Source organism: Odocoileus virginianus, chromosome 3 (assembly GCF_023699985.2).
Source record: "Odocoileus virginianus isolate 20LAN1187 ecotype Illinois chromosome 3, Ovbor_1.2, whole genome shotgun sequence".
NCBI lineage: Eukaryota > Metazoa > Chordata > Mammalia > Artiodactyla > Cervidae > Odocoileus > Odocoileus virginianus.
Window position 1 is genome coordinate 40,389,832 of NC_069676.1, and position 12,305 is coordinate 40,402,136.

Genomic DNA, 12,305 nt, shown 5'->3' on the forward strand with positions numbered 1-12,305 from the left:
TTCTTGGCAAACACGACTTCAGCCTTTCATGCCTGACTTGTGAAATTTCAGTTTCTCTGGGGTTTGTCAGAAGGCGTGGGGAGCACGCCTGAACTCAGGTTAAAGGGAAAAAAAACTTCCAATAAAAAGACGTAAAACTACTCTCTACCTCTGGCCGGGCTCAGCCTGTCGTACCTTGGCTGCGGCAGGGCAGCCCGTGACGATTTATTTCAGTTTTTGCAGGATATTCAGGTATTAAAAGGAAGGGGGGAAAAAGACAAAAAAAAAAAGTGTGATTTTGAAATTTAAAGGAACACTGAAAGTTTACATTTTATAACATTATTATGCAGATTGTATTTAAACTTCAGAAATATTTAAGACAATTGTAACCCTGTAAAGCTGATGAAATATTAAAACAAGACAAAACACTTCTGACTTTTAACAGAAAACTGCTCCTCTGGTGGTTTTTTTGGGCGTCGCCCCACCCCTACTCTGCTCCTGGTGGCAGGAGGCTGAGGGCCTGATGGTGAGGTCCCCCAGTGGGGACTGTGCCCCCCATGGCCACTAAGCCATGTCCCCCATGTCCTCCAGTGGGTGCAGTGGTGGGGGGAGGAGGGGACAGTGGATGGCCCACCCCCAAGCCAGCAGTGCCTCGCCCTTGTGGGTGAAATGTAGGGACCCCCACACACCCACCAGGAGGAGCCCAGGCAGTCTTGGCGGCCATATGGGTCCACCCTGCACCCACCCCCCAGACTTCCGGCTGTGGTTCAGTCCACACTTCTACACTTGACCTAAGGACCCAAAGTAAGTGGACCAAGAGTCAGACTCAGCCCTGGGACCCTTGGGCTCAACACACCTGGAAGGGAAGCCCGTGTGCATTTTCTGAGCATCCGTTCCTCATCCACCTCTCGCCCCCACCCCATGAGCAGAGGACCTAATGGCCTCAAGGTCAGTATGGCCAAATGGTGGGTAGGACTGGCCTCTTGCGACCTGTTTCCCTGGCATCGGCTGGCCTGGGCCGGTCCCTCCTGCCTGGGTCAGCCCCCAAGTCTGCATTGAGTGAGGAAAAACAATTCACTCCTGGTGCACGCACCTCCCCATAGCCCATTCACGTGGTCCCAGCCTCTGGGAACCAGGGGGACCTGTGGCACTCAGAGGACAGGCGTTAACCCACCTGTCTCTCAGAGCCCCTCTGCCCTCCCCCACCAGGGAGGTAAAGGAAAAGTGATTTTTTTTTTTTAAAAGGCCCTCTGGGCAAACTGGATCGGCCAGTCCAGCATCTTCATTCCTCTGAAGAGGCCCAGAGAGGGGCCCAGAGGCCGTGAGGTTACACAGCCCCGAGGCTGGGGAGGGAAGCAGGGAGGGTGTCGGGCCCCACCCCCTCCTCCCCAGCCTTTCAGATCCCCGCGGAGCCTCCCACTCCGTGCCTGTGAGTAGGCCGGGGAGCCTCCCTGGAGGTGAAACTCAAAACCACGTCTGATCAGCAGAGTCGCGGGAGCCAGGCCAAAGCCAGAAGAAGAGGGCTTTCTCTTGAGTCATCAGCCTTCCGCAACGCCATTAGTGCACTTAGCAGGCTAGGCGCTGGATTTGAGCCTGGGTTCTCGGTCCCCGCCCCCAACCCACAAGAACCCCCCTCCCCGGGCTCCGGCTCCAGGTGGGCAGGGCGGGAGACGGGGCAGAGTGTACCCTGAGCCTGGAAAGAGAAGGCACTCAATACCCGAGTAGGGAATAAAGAACGGGGTTGGGGGGCTTAGACCCAGAGCTGTTCTGTAGACCTCTGTGCCTCGGTTTCCCGTTCTGCCCCGCCCCTACCCTTATGTCTTCAGGCCTAGGAGTGTTAGTGGATCTGGGACGGGGCGCCAGGCTGGCACCAAGGAGGTCTGGCGACTGGGTGGTCTGAGAGGCCCCCAAAGTGTGGCTTTTGTCCTGGCCTTCTGACACAACTGGTCTGTCCTCATTCCGGAACCAGGCTGGGGGTGGGGTGACCTCTGACCTCACACATCAGCCGGGCTGAGCTGGGTCCCTGGGGAGGGGAGGAGGGGAAAGGGAAGGAGGGGAGGGAGGGGGCCCAGGACTGCACCGCAGCTGCCTGCCCTCCAGCGGAGCCCTGGCCTGCCCAGGCCTGGGCTTCCACATCTTCGACTTCTGTTTGTAACGGGTCCCCCTGCGACCTGCACCTGCAGGGCCCACCTTTCCTCCTGGAACCCCGGTGCTTGGCAACTTAGCCAGGGAAGACCTCCCCAGAGGAGCATGCAAACCCAGAGTTCAAATCAGCATTCCTGACTGGCCCCTGGGGAAACTGAGGCCCAGAGCTGGTCAGTGACTTGCCCCGATGCTAAGAAGGAGGACTGGGTTCAAGCCCTGAGCTGGTGGTTGGAAAAAGGCCACCTTGGTCTACCCCTGGGAGCTTCAGGGTGTCACCATTCTCAACTGGGGTTCCACAGAATGACCAAGATTCAAAGAAAGATGTGGTTTGGGGAAAACAGTATCCAGAAAATGTAAATAAGCATTCAAGGTGTTTCATTTTTCTTATTCACATTAAGAACAAAAAAAGTTTGAGGAACTGGGTTTCTAGCTCCAATTCATCTTCAGACTAGGTAGTACTTGCCTCAGTTTCCCCTTTTGGAAGTTTCTGGAGATTTGGACACCCACCTCTCTCCAATTTACAAAAGTCCTTCAGTTTCACATTCTACACACACCCCCTAGCTTCCCTGGGGTTAAAAAATAACCCAGGTCCCTATGTCCAGCTCCCCCCTCCACGGTCAGCCTCAAGGCCTTTGTTCGCGCGTCAGTCCCTCTTTCTCTTCAGGACACCTGTTCAGGGAAGCCCTTCCGCCCGATCAGGCCGGTCCCCCTGACACCCCGTTATGCGCCCCCCGCCGCTCCCCGGTTGCTGCTTGTTGCTGTTGGTTCCCCGCGCTGGGAGCTACTCCCTCCGGCATCTCGGTGAATGGCTCGAGCCTGCCACCTGGCGGCCGGGCCTGGGCCTGCGGAGTCCCCGGCTCCGGCGCCGCGCCTACTCCAGGAAGGCCCCCTCTTCCCCATCCTCTCCTCCTAGATCTCGCGGCGGGGTTGGGGGACGTACCCAGATTGCTTCTGGATACACCTACCAGGACAGGCATGAGACCGCGACTTTTGAGCGAATTCTCCGTTTTCAAAGGTTGGCAACTAATTCCCTATTTAAAATGTATTGTTTGAGGACACAGCCTGCAGCCGGCAGCTCTGACACGAGGTTAAGTGCTCCCTAGACCTCACGATTTGTTCGACCTGCACCAAGTTGCCGAAATTAAAATGTGGGTTTTGTGGCCCCCGAAGAAGCGAGGTCCAGGGGGAAGCGGACCGTGGGTCCACAAACACACATCTAACTGGCTATGTTTTGAACGCCAGCTACATGTTTTGTTGGGGTTTCCCTGGTGGCTCAGCCGGCAAAGAATCGGTCCGCAATGCAGGAGACATGGGTTCGAACTCTGGATATGGAAGATCCCCTGGAGGAGGGAATGGCAACCCACTCCAGTATTCTTGCCGGGGAAATCCCATGGACAGAGGAACCTGGTGGTCTCCAGCCCATGGGGTGGCAAAGAGTCGGACACGAGTACCACTACCTGTTATGTTAGGAGCGTAGCCTGTTTTACGTGCAATGTCTCGATCCTATAAGGTCGGTACTCAGTATTTGTACAATTAGAAGAACCATAGTCTGCGAAATTGCGTGCTTGGCCAAAAGCGCTCATTGCAAACCAAGCCAGACCTCCAGGCTCTGAAGCTACTAACTGTTCTCAGGAGACTCTAGGCCTTGGTTTCGCCAACTATTTCTGGAAGTATTCTTCTAAGAGCTCTAACCAGGCGGGGCACCTCTTATTTTTCGCGGGGCAGGAGGATAACTCAGCTTGGATCTAGGGCAGCCCCCTCGCTGAGGCGTGTGCGCACGCGCAGGACAGCCGGCCGCCGAGAGCCGGGCAACCTGTGCGCCGCTCTACCCGGCACGGCGCAGTCGCCCGCGTCTCGCTGATGGTGACGCACGTCCGGGGCGGTGGAGAAGGCAAGATGGCGGCGCCCATGGAGGTGGCCGTGTGTACGGACTCGGCGGCCCAGTTATGGAGCTGCGTTGTGTGGGAGCTGCACTCTGGCGCCAACCTGCTCACGTACCGCGGAGGCCAGGCCGGGCCCCGCGGCCTGGCGCTACTCAATGGCGAGTACCTGCTGGCCGCACAGCTGGGCAAGAACTACATCTGCGCCTGGGAGCTTCAGAGGAAGGTGCGGCGGCGTGCTCCCGGTTGCCGTTGGCGAGCTGCGTGGCGCTCAGGGGTCGGGGGAAAGGGCGGTGGGGGCTACATGGACCCTGAGCCGGGGTAGGAGTGGGTAGTCCCGTTAAGGTGTTCTGCGCAAGCGCAGGTCTAGGGTCTTTGGGGGTAAGGTAGGGAGTCGCGCGCCTGTCCTTATTGCGAGCTGTTAGGGCGCTGCGCGCACACGCCGAGCTGAGAGTGGGCAGCTGCTTCGGGGTGGGAGTGGGGTTGCTATCGGTGCGCACGCGCACAAGGAGGGCCGGGGTGGGTCCCTTGGGGTCCCTGCGGGGCAGCCAGTGCGTTATGCGAGAAGTTTAGTTGAAAAGAGTTTGCATTAGGGGTTCCGTCGGTAGCCTGAGCTTGGAGGGTGAAGGTCCGAGGCTTGAGGGAGCCCGCTGAAGGGTGACTCGGGAGTCTAGTGCATTTAATCGTCCCGAAAGACGCTACCTTTTGCCATTAGGGCCCACGTCAGAGAAACTTAAAAATGCAGCCCTTGACGCTTCTTGCTGCCTGCTTTTGCCAGCTGACATCTCTTTGGGTGGGTTCTGTGTTCTGGCTCTTCCTGGTGTGGTCCACAAACTTGAGAAGTTGTTCCATTTTAGAGATCTGGAAACTGAGGCTCAAGGTCCCAGGCAACACTTTAGTGGGGATGCTGGACTAGGGCAAAAGCCAAGTGGCCATTGGGTCCTCCTGGACCCTCTGTGCCTTCCCCACCCGAACACCCAGGGGTCCCTCTGACCCCCCAGTCCAGAGATGTGCTGTCTTGCCTTGAAAGAGATTCCATAGGCCTCCACCCCCACAATGCATAGCATCAATTGGAGCAGATCCCTCTGCTGAACCATGGATTTGCTCACAGTATCCCCTCCCCCGCTTCCCTCCCCACCCCCACCTTCTCTCTGCTCCTGGACTTACCGGCTGTCTCCTGCCCCTTCCCCAGCTTCCTCCCCCATGAAACTCAGACACCTTTTCTGTCTCTAGGACCAACTTCAGCAGAAGATCATGTGTCCCGGACCAGTCACCTGCCTTACCACATCACCCAATGGCCTCTACGTCCTGGCAGGGATCTCAGAGAACATATACCTGTGGGAGGTGAGCCCAGGGACTCAGAAACACGAGGGTGGGCTCAACCTGTGGGTGGGTTGCTGGTCAGACCACTGAGTGGGTTGTCACCGACAGGCTGTTACATTTGGGGGGACACTCACCTCCGTTCCTGTGCATAGTGCAGTGTCCAAGGTCCCAGGACAAAGCCTTTCCTGATCCCTGCCCGGCAACCAGTTGCAGAAAGGAGAGGGAGCTGGCAGTCTCACTTCCAGCTCTTAAACCTCACTGCGCGATTCTGAAACTAGGAAGCCTTGCCCAAGTGCAGGGAGAGAAACTGAGGCACTCACCCTGTGGTAGAGATCCTCCTCTGCTGTGGTTAGGCCAGTGCAGGGGGTGTGGGCAGATTTCAGCAGCCGGTCCACCATCATTAGACGGTTCCGGTGGCTTGCCAGTGATTGGCCCTTCTTGATGGGGGAACAGTCTGGGGTCGGTCTCCCCTGCAGGTGGAGGCTGCCTGGCCTGGACGACCCACCCTCTAGGAGAATTCCTGGCCAGCGTGCGTCATGACCACAAGGGGCACCCCACAGGGCTGCTCTGACTTGGGCTCTGACTCCTGTACTCTGGACCTTCTCCCCTCCCCTCTGCGGGATGAGCGCCTGGGTGTCTGTGTCAGGTGTCCACACAGAGACAGTGGTCACCTCATTCCCATGTCACCTCATCTGAATGGATTATATCTCCAAAGACTATATTCAAGTGAGGTCACAGGTTTTGGAGGTTGGGGTGTGGACTCGTTTATCTGGGTGATGAAGTTCATCCTACCACAGCATCTCTGCCCTCTCACCCCTGCCCAGTCCTTCCCTGGTGTCCCTGCCACCAGGGACCTCCTCTCCTGGAGCCCAAACTCCCCCTCCCCCATGGCTCCCAGAATGAGCCCCACCCCCACCCCCAACTCGGAAGGTGGTCACTTGAGGCTATGACCAGCTTGTCACAGGAGCTGTGAAGCCCTGGTGCAGGGGCCGTGGGGGTAGGCTCTCCTCGCAGGCCCCCCCACCAAGCCGGTTCTCCTCCCCCCAGGTGTCCACAGGGAACCTTCTAGTCATCCTGAGCCGCCACTACCAGGACGTGTCATGCCTGCAGTTCACGGGGGACAGCAGCCACTTCATCTCAGGGGGCAAGGACTGCCTAGTGCTGGCCTGGAGCCTCTGCAGGTAGCACCATGGCCCCAGTGGCTCCTCGTCCAGCTGTGGCCTCTGGGCAGAAAAGGCCTTGACCATGAGGGCGGGAAGCAAGGGGCTCTGGGTCAGGCGGGCTGGTACCAGGAGGACCGGGGGCCGGGCTACCACCTGGAGATGAGATGAGGGCGTGGAGATGCCCGCTGAGGTCTGCCCAACCCCTCCCCAAGCGTGCTGCAGGCAGATCCCTCCCGGACCCCTGCCCCCCGGCACGTCTGGTCTCGCCACACCCTCCCCATCACAGACCTGCACTGCGGCTTTGGGGGGCCCCTAGCCCGGGTGGCCACCGCCTCGCTGGACCAGACAGTGAAGGTAGGACCCTCACCCTGCCACGTCCCCCGCAGTGGATGTGAGCCGAGCCCAGCTGGCAGGTTCCTGGCCCAAGGGAGCCAGCACATAATGTCCTCCTCCAAGCCAGCGGCTCCAGACAGCTCTTGATCCCCCGACGCTTCCAGCCTCAAGGACGGCCAGAGGGTGGACAGTCTAGGCCTGTGTCGGCTTGGAAATTCCCACTTGGCCACTGCTCCTGGTGGCTCCTGACCAAGCCTTAGGGGATTCAAGGGCGTCCTCGGGTCTTTGTCCCTGGTTGGGGGATTCAGGGCTGAACTGCTGGGGGCCTGGGGGCTGACAGTCACTGAAGTAGGTGGTGGATAGGTGTCCCTGAGCCCCTGAGATCCCTGTGGCAACAGTGCTTGTCGGAGGTTCTGTGGGACCCAGCCTCCCAACTGGTCCTTGGCTCTCACACCGCCACCCACCCCCAGCTGTGGGAGGTCTCCTCAGGTGAGCTGCTGCTGTCTGTACTCTTTGACGTGGGCATCCTGGCTGTGACCATGGACCTGGCTGAGCATTACATGTTCTGTGGTGGCAGTGATGGCTCCATTTTCCAAGTCGATCTCTGTACCTGGGTGAGTGTCTGGGGGCAGCAGGGTCAGGGGACGGGTTCGGGGCTAAGGCATTGCCAGGCCCCTGCTCACCTGCCCTCCTGCATCTGCAGCCCGGGCAGAGAGAGAAGAGCTTCCAGCCGGAGCAGGAGCACGGGAAGGTGTTCAGAGGGCACAGGTGCGGGGACCAGGCAGGGACAGGGGTTGAGGGGGGTTGCTGCCCTGGGGCACAAATGCGGGCCTGGTCGTGCTGCTGCCCCGCCCCCAGCCCGAGCATCCCAGCTGATACATTCATCATCAGGAACCAGGTGACCTGCCTGTCGGTGTCCACGGACGGCAGCGTGCTTCTGTCGGGCTCCCACGATGAGACCGTTCGCCTCTGGGATGTGCAGAGCCAGCAGTGCCTCAGGACGGTGACCCTCAAAGGTGGGCGTGGCCACCACCACCACTCCCCAACCCCAGGCAGGGCAGAGGAAGGACTCAGGGCCTGCCTCGTGGAGGGCACAGCCTGGCTGAGGGTGGTCCTGACCACCTCCCCCACCCCACCCCCAGGCCCCGTGACCAACGCCTGCATCATGCTTGCACCTGTCAGCATGCTGAGCTCCGACTTCAGACCAGGCCTGCCCCTGCCCCACTTCAACAAGCACCTGCTAGGTGCAGAACACGGGGACGAGCCGCACCACGGGGGCCTCATGCTGCGCCTAGGCCTCCACCAGCAGGTATGCCTCACCTGGCAAGGACAGGGCACCCTTTCCCACTGAGACTGGGCTCTGTCTGCTGTCTCTCTGCCCTGGAACCACACAAGACTGCAGGGGCTTCCATACCCCTCCAGGGGACTTGATGGATGCCTGTGCCCAGCATTGGCTACTGGCCCAGAGCGGTGCGCCCAGATGGTGTCCGGCAAGAGACAAATGGCCTGGAACAACAGCAGGGTCCAACCATTTTGCCAGGCCAGCAGCCTGTCCCCACCAGCTGGAGGCACTGACTGACTGCCTGGCCATCCCTGGTACTGGCTGACTGATTTGGCTCTTGTGTTTCAGGGGTCAGAGCCCAGCTATCTGGAGCGGATGGAGCAGCTGCAGGCGGTGATGTCCAGCACGCTGGAGAAGGTGGGAGGAGGAGCAACCCCAAGATGGGGAAGGGGCAGGGCCCAAAGATGGGAGAACGAGCCTGGAGGGGAGAGGCCCAGGGTGGGCGAGGGGCTGGGTTCAGGATGGCCAGGCTCACCTCAGGTGGGCTGCTAGCGGCAGGCTTGGCTCAGGCTATTGGTTGGAGAGGATCTACCTGCGCCCCCTCTCACCATCCTGGACTGTAGGGACAGTGGCCTTCAGGGCAGGGCAGAGGTCCGAGCCCAACTCCCCACAAAACCCCGGCCCAGTCTGAGCGCCCCGCCCCTCCCCCAGAACGTCCTGGGCGGCCAGGACCAGCTGCGGATCCGCGTGACTGAGCTGGAAGACGAGGTGCGGAACCTGCGCAAGATCAACCGCGACCTCTTTGACTTCTCCACACGCATCATCACGCACCCAACCAAGTGACACGTCTGGACTCGCCCTCAGCCGGCAGAGCCCACGGCCCAAGCCTGTTCTCTGCAAGGTCCCATCGCTTGGATTGGCACCCCCACCAGGGTTGCAGTCGAGGGTTGACTGGCTGCCCTGCCGTGACCTGCCATGTCACATGGGTGCTCTGCTGTTTCTAACAAAAGACTTGAAATCCTACCTTTCGGCCTCCTTGTGCCCCCACCGGGCTGAGGACCCTCGCAGTGGGACCTGCCAGGGGGATTCGCCACAGCTATCACAGAGTCCGAGTCCCAGACATAACTACTAGAAGCCTGGGTCCTCACCTGCCGCCCCTGTGCAGCTCCCAGGGGGCTGGGCCATGGGCCAGGTCCCCAGGGGCAAGGGTAACTCAGGGACAGCAGAGTGCTCACACCAGGCCTGTCTCCCCAGCCTGGCTCTGGGCAGCTGACGCTGGGGTGGCAGCCAGTTCTGGGCCAGGGTCGTCTCAACCAGAAAGTTCTTGGTGTCAAGGGCCCGAAAGAGGCCAACCTCCCCTCCTCCAGCACCACACATACGTACACACTGTGCAGGGTAGACGGGGACACTGCTAGCTGCCAGCCGGAACCTGGAACCCAGCCCAGACTTGGGCCCTGAGCCTCCCATGGAACCTTCCAGAAAGCTGCCCCTAAGTGACAGTCTGTTTAATGGTCCGGAAAATCCATGTGACTTAGCCGGTGCTATAGTAACTGCAGCTCCTGCTTTTAGCTGATGGGTGTCCTCTCCTGGGGCCCTGCAACCCCCTCACAGCCCACCTTGCTCTCAGACCTAGACAGGTTTACTTGGGGCCATCAGGTGAGGAGTCCTGCTGGCCTCCACATTGCAGTCACCCCACACAGAATAAGGTTCCAGCAGCAGGGAACCTGGTTGGTTCCTGGCAGCAGGGTGGGGGAAGAGGACCTAGGGGCTCAGTGTTCCCCTCCTCTCCCTTTGGTTTCCAGGGGCTCTGGAAGGTGGGGAGGGCATCAGGGTTGGCTGAGGCTTCCCCGGGGCCTAGGGCTACCTTGCCTGCCTGGCACCATTTCCAGGCGCTGCCATCCTCTGCCTGGTGCTTCTCTGCACCCTGGCCACTGCACTCAGCTCATCGTTCAGTGACTTGGGAGGAGATGCCAGTTCTGGAGACCTGGGTACTGTTTTCTGTGTCTGGTGAAGTCCCAGGCAGGAGCTGGCAGGGTCAGCCTCTGGAGTCACCTCCTCTGGCTCATGCTTCTTCCCTGAGCAGGAGGGGCGCTGTTGTCACTGCCAAGTTCCGGGGCACCTTGGCACAGCTGTGGACCTTCAGCTGCTGACTTGGGTCCTGGGGTCCCTCCTGGCTTGCCCAGGATATCTGTGGCTGCAGCTGAGGGGACCTTGGTCACTCATGGCTCCTGAGGGGCTGAGGGTAGTGCGCCCCTGGGTAGGGATGGTGGGGTCCCACCCCGGGGTGGTCACTGTGATGACTCAGGCCTGAGAGGTGGTCCCAGCAGGGCCTAGGGAGAGCTTCCAATCAATGCACAACCAGCCTCGCCCAAGCTGTCCTTGCCATGAGTCCATGGGGGCCTGGAAGGTCCCCTTTCCCCCTCCATAGGCCACACAGAGTCCAGAGAAGGTCCTGGTGGGCTCTAAGGGCTGGAGCCCACTGGCCCCTTTCCCTGAAATCCCCACGTGGCCACGGACAAGCCACACCTGGCCCTGAGACTGTGTATTGTCACTCAAAGGAAACGTACCTCCTTGATTCATGAGGAGTCTTCAAGAGCCAGTGTGCAGCTGTGCGGGTGCCCAGCACAGTCAGTACTCCTGTTGCTTGTCTGAGAATCTGTAGAAAACCAACCTGACCCTGAATCCTGGGCCGTCACTGCCAGAAGGGGAAGTGCAGAGTGCACCTGACATTCTCAGGTGACTGCCTGAGTTGATGGAAACCCCTCCTGACCAGGACAGCTGTTATTTAAAAAACAAGTGTCAGGATATGATGGAGGTGTCTTCTGAGCACTTGTGCATCGTTGGTGGGAAGGTGAAAGGGTACAGCTGCCCTGTCAAATAGTCAGGAGGGTCATCAAAAAGTTAAGTATGGAATCACCATGTGTCCCAGCAATCCCACTACAGGTACCTTGCCCACAGAAATGAAAGCAGGAGGCTCGAAGAGATGTTTACACACCCGTGTTCACATCAGTGTGATTCACAGCAGCCAAAGAGTGGAGACAACCAAATTGTCAAAGATGATGGATGAGCAAGGGTGGTCCTTCTGCACGGTGGAATATTACTCAGCCTTTAAAAAGAGATTCTGACACCCGCTACAACCTGGTTGGACCTCGAGGACATAATGCACAGTGAAATAAACCAGACCCAGAAGGAGACACACTGTCTGATTCCACTCACTGGAGGTCCCTAAAGGAGTCAGATCCACAGAAACAGGAAGTAGATGGTGGGGCCAGGGGCTGGCGGAGGGGTTGGGGAGTGTTTCATGGGGACAGAGTTTCTGTTTGGAAAGATGAGAAAGTTCTGGAGACAACGGTGGGGCTGGTTGCACAACAATGTGAATGTGCTTAATGGCATGAGCTGTAGACTCTAGAAATGGTTGGAATGGTGAGTTTTGCATTATATATATTTTACCACATTTAAGGAAAAAACCTCGCCTGTGTTTGTGTGTGATGTGAACTACTACCAATGCCCTGTAAAGCTGGGAGCTGAGGCGCAGAGGCCAGGCACCCACCTCAGGTCACCCAGATGGGGGCAGTCCCAGTTTCCATCAGGGCCCTTCACTGGCCCAGGAGATGGGGAGATAGTGGCCAAGTGGGCCTGGTGGGAGGGGAGATGTGGGGGCTTCCGGGGCTGCCCCCACATGAGTCCCAGGAGGGCCTGAAGAGCCTTCTGGCATGTGCCTGCCTCCTAGAACCAGCCCTAGCAATGTCTATTGACTGACTGTGCTGAGGGCTATGTTAGGGTGAGGAAGTGTCCCTCCCCAGGCTGGGTCCCTATTTTGGAGGACTCATGCTGGCAAAGGCATCTCTCCCCATGATGGAGTAATGTCCTGGTGGTCCCTGAGGACTGTTTTCAACTTAGCACCTTACCCAGAAGAATGGGGTGGGGGGGGGGACTCCCTGGTATGACCGTCCTTGTCCTGGGACTCCTGGCCAGGTGGCTGGATGAAGTGGCCTTGTCACTTGGAAGCCAGTCAGCCACCCAGCCCTCATTAGTCATCTCAAAATTCAATCTATGCTGCTGGCCGGCACTTAACATTTTTATTCATCTAATGGAGTTTGTTCCCTGCCTCTTGAACACTGGCTCCAAAAGGAGATTTTTTTTTGGGTGTGTAAAAAAATAATTGAGTGTAGACTCATCCATTAGAGATGGAATGATCTG

The 12,305-nt window shown here is 58.6% G+C and overlaps 1 protein-coding gene across 2 annotated transcripts; it reads left to right on the top strand.

Moving 5' to 3' along the window:
- The first annotated feature begins 3,997 nt into the window (after nucleotides 1-3,997).
- On the top strand, nucleotides 3,998-11,299 carry WDR18 (WD repeat domain 18). Of its 2 annotated transcripts, XM_020890309.2 has the most exons (10): nucleotides 3,998-4,230; nucleotides 5,238-5,348; nucleotides 6,375-6,508; nucleotides 6,703-6,844; nucleotides 7,294-7,437; nucleotides 7,527-7,591; nucleotides 7,715-7,839; nucleotides 7,966-8,132; nucleotides 8,454-8,522; nucleotides 8,817-11,299. In XM_020890309.2, exons 1-10 carry the CDS (start codon nucleotides 4,021-4,023, stop codon nucleotides 8,946-8,948), a joined length of 1,299 nt encoding a protein of 432 aa, XP_020745968.1. In that variant the 5' UTR covers nucleotides 3,998-4,020; the 3' UTR covers nucleotides 8,949-11,299. The 2 variants fall into 2 exon arrangements, with proteins under 2 accessions (XP_020745968.1, XP_070321369.1); XM_070465268.1 differs by lacking the exon at nucleotides 6,703-6,844.
- Nucleotides 11,300-12,305: the final 1,006 nt, after the last annotated feature.

Coding starts and splice junctions, on each gene's coding strand:
- WDR18 (XM_020890309.2), top strand. CDS start 4,021: ATGGCGGCGCCCATGGAGGTGGCCGTGTGTACGGACTCGGCGGCCCAG. Junction 6,509..6,702: donor CTGGCCTGGAGCCTCTGCAG/GTAGCACCATGG, acceptor CCCCTCCCCAAG/CGTGCTGCAGGCAGATCCCT. Junction 7,438..7,526: donor AAGTCGATCTCTGTACCTGG/GTGAGTGTCTGG, acceptor CTGCATCTGCAG/CCCGGGCAGAGAGAGAAGAG.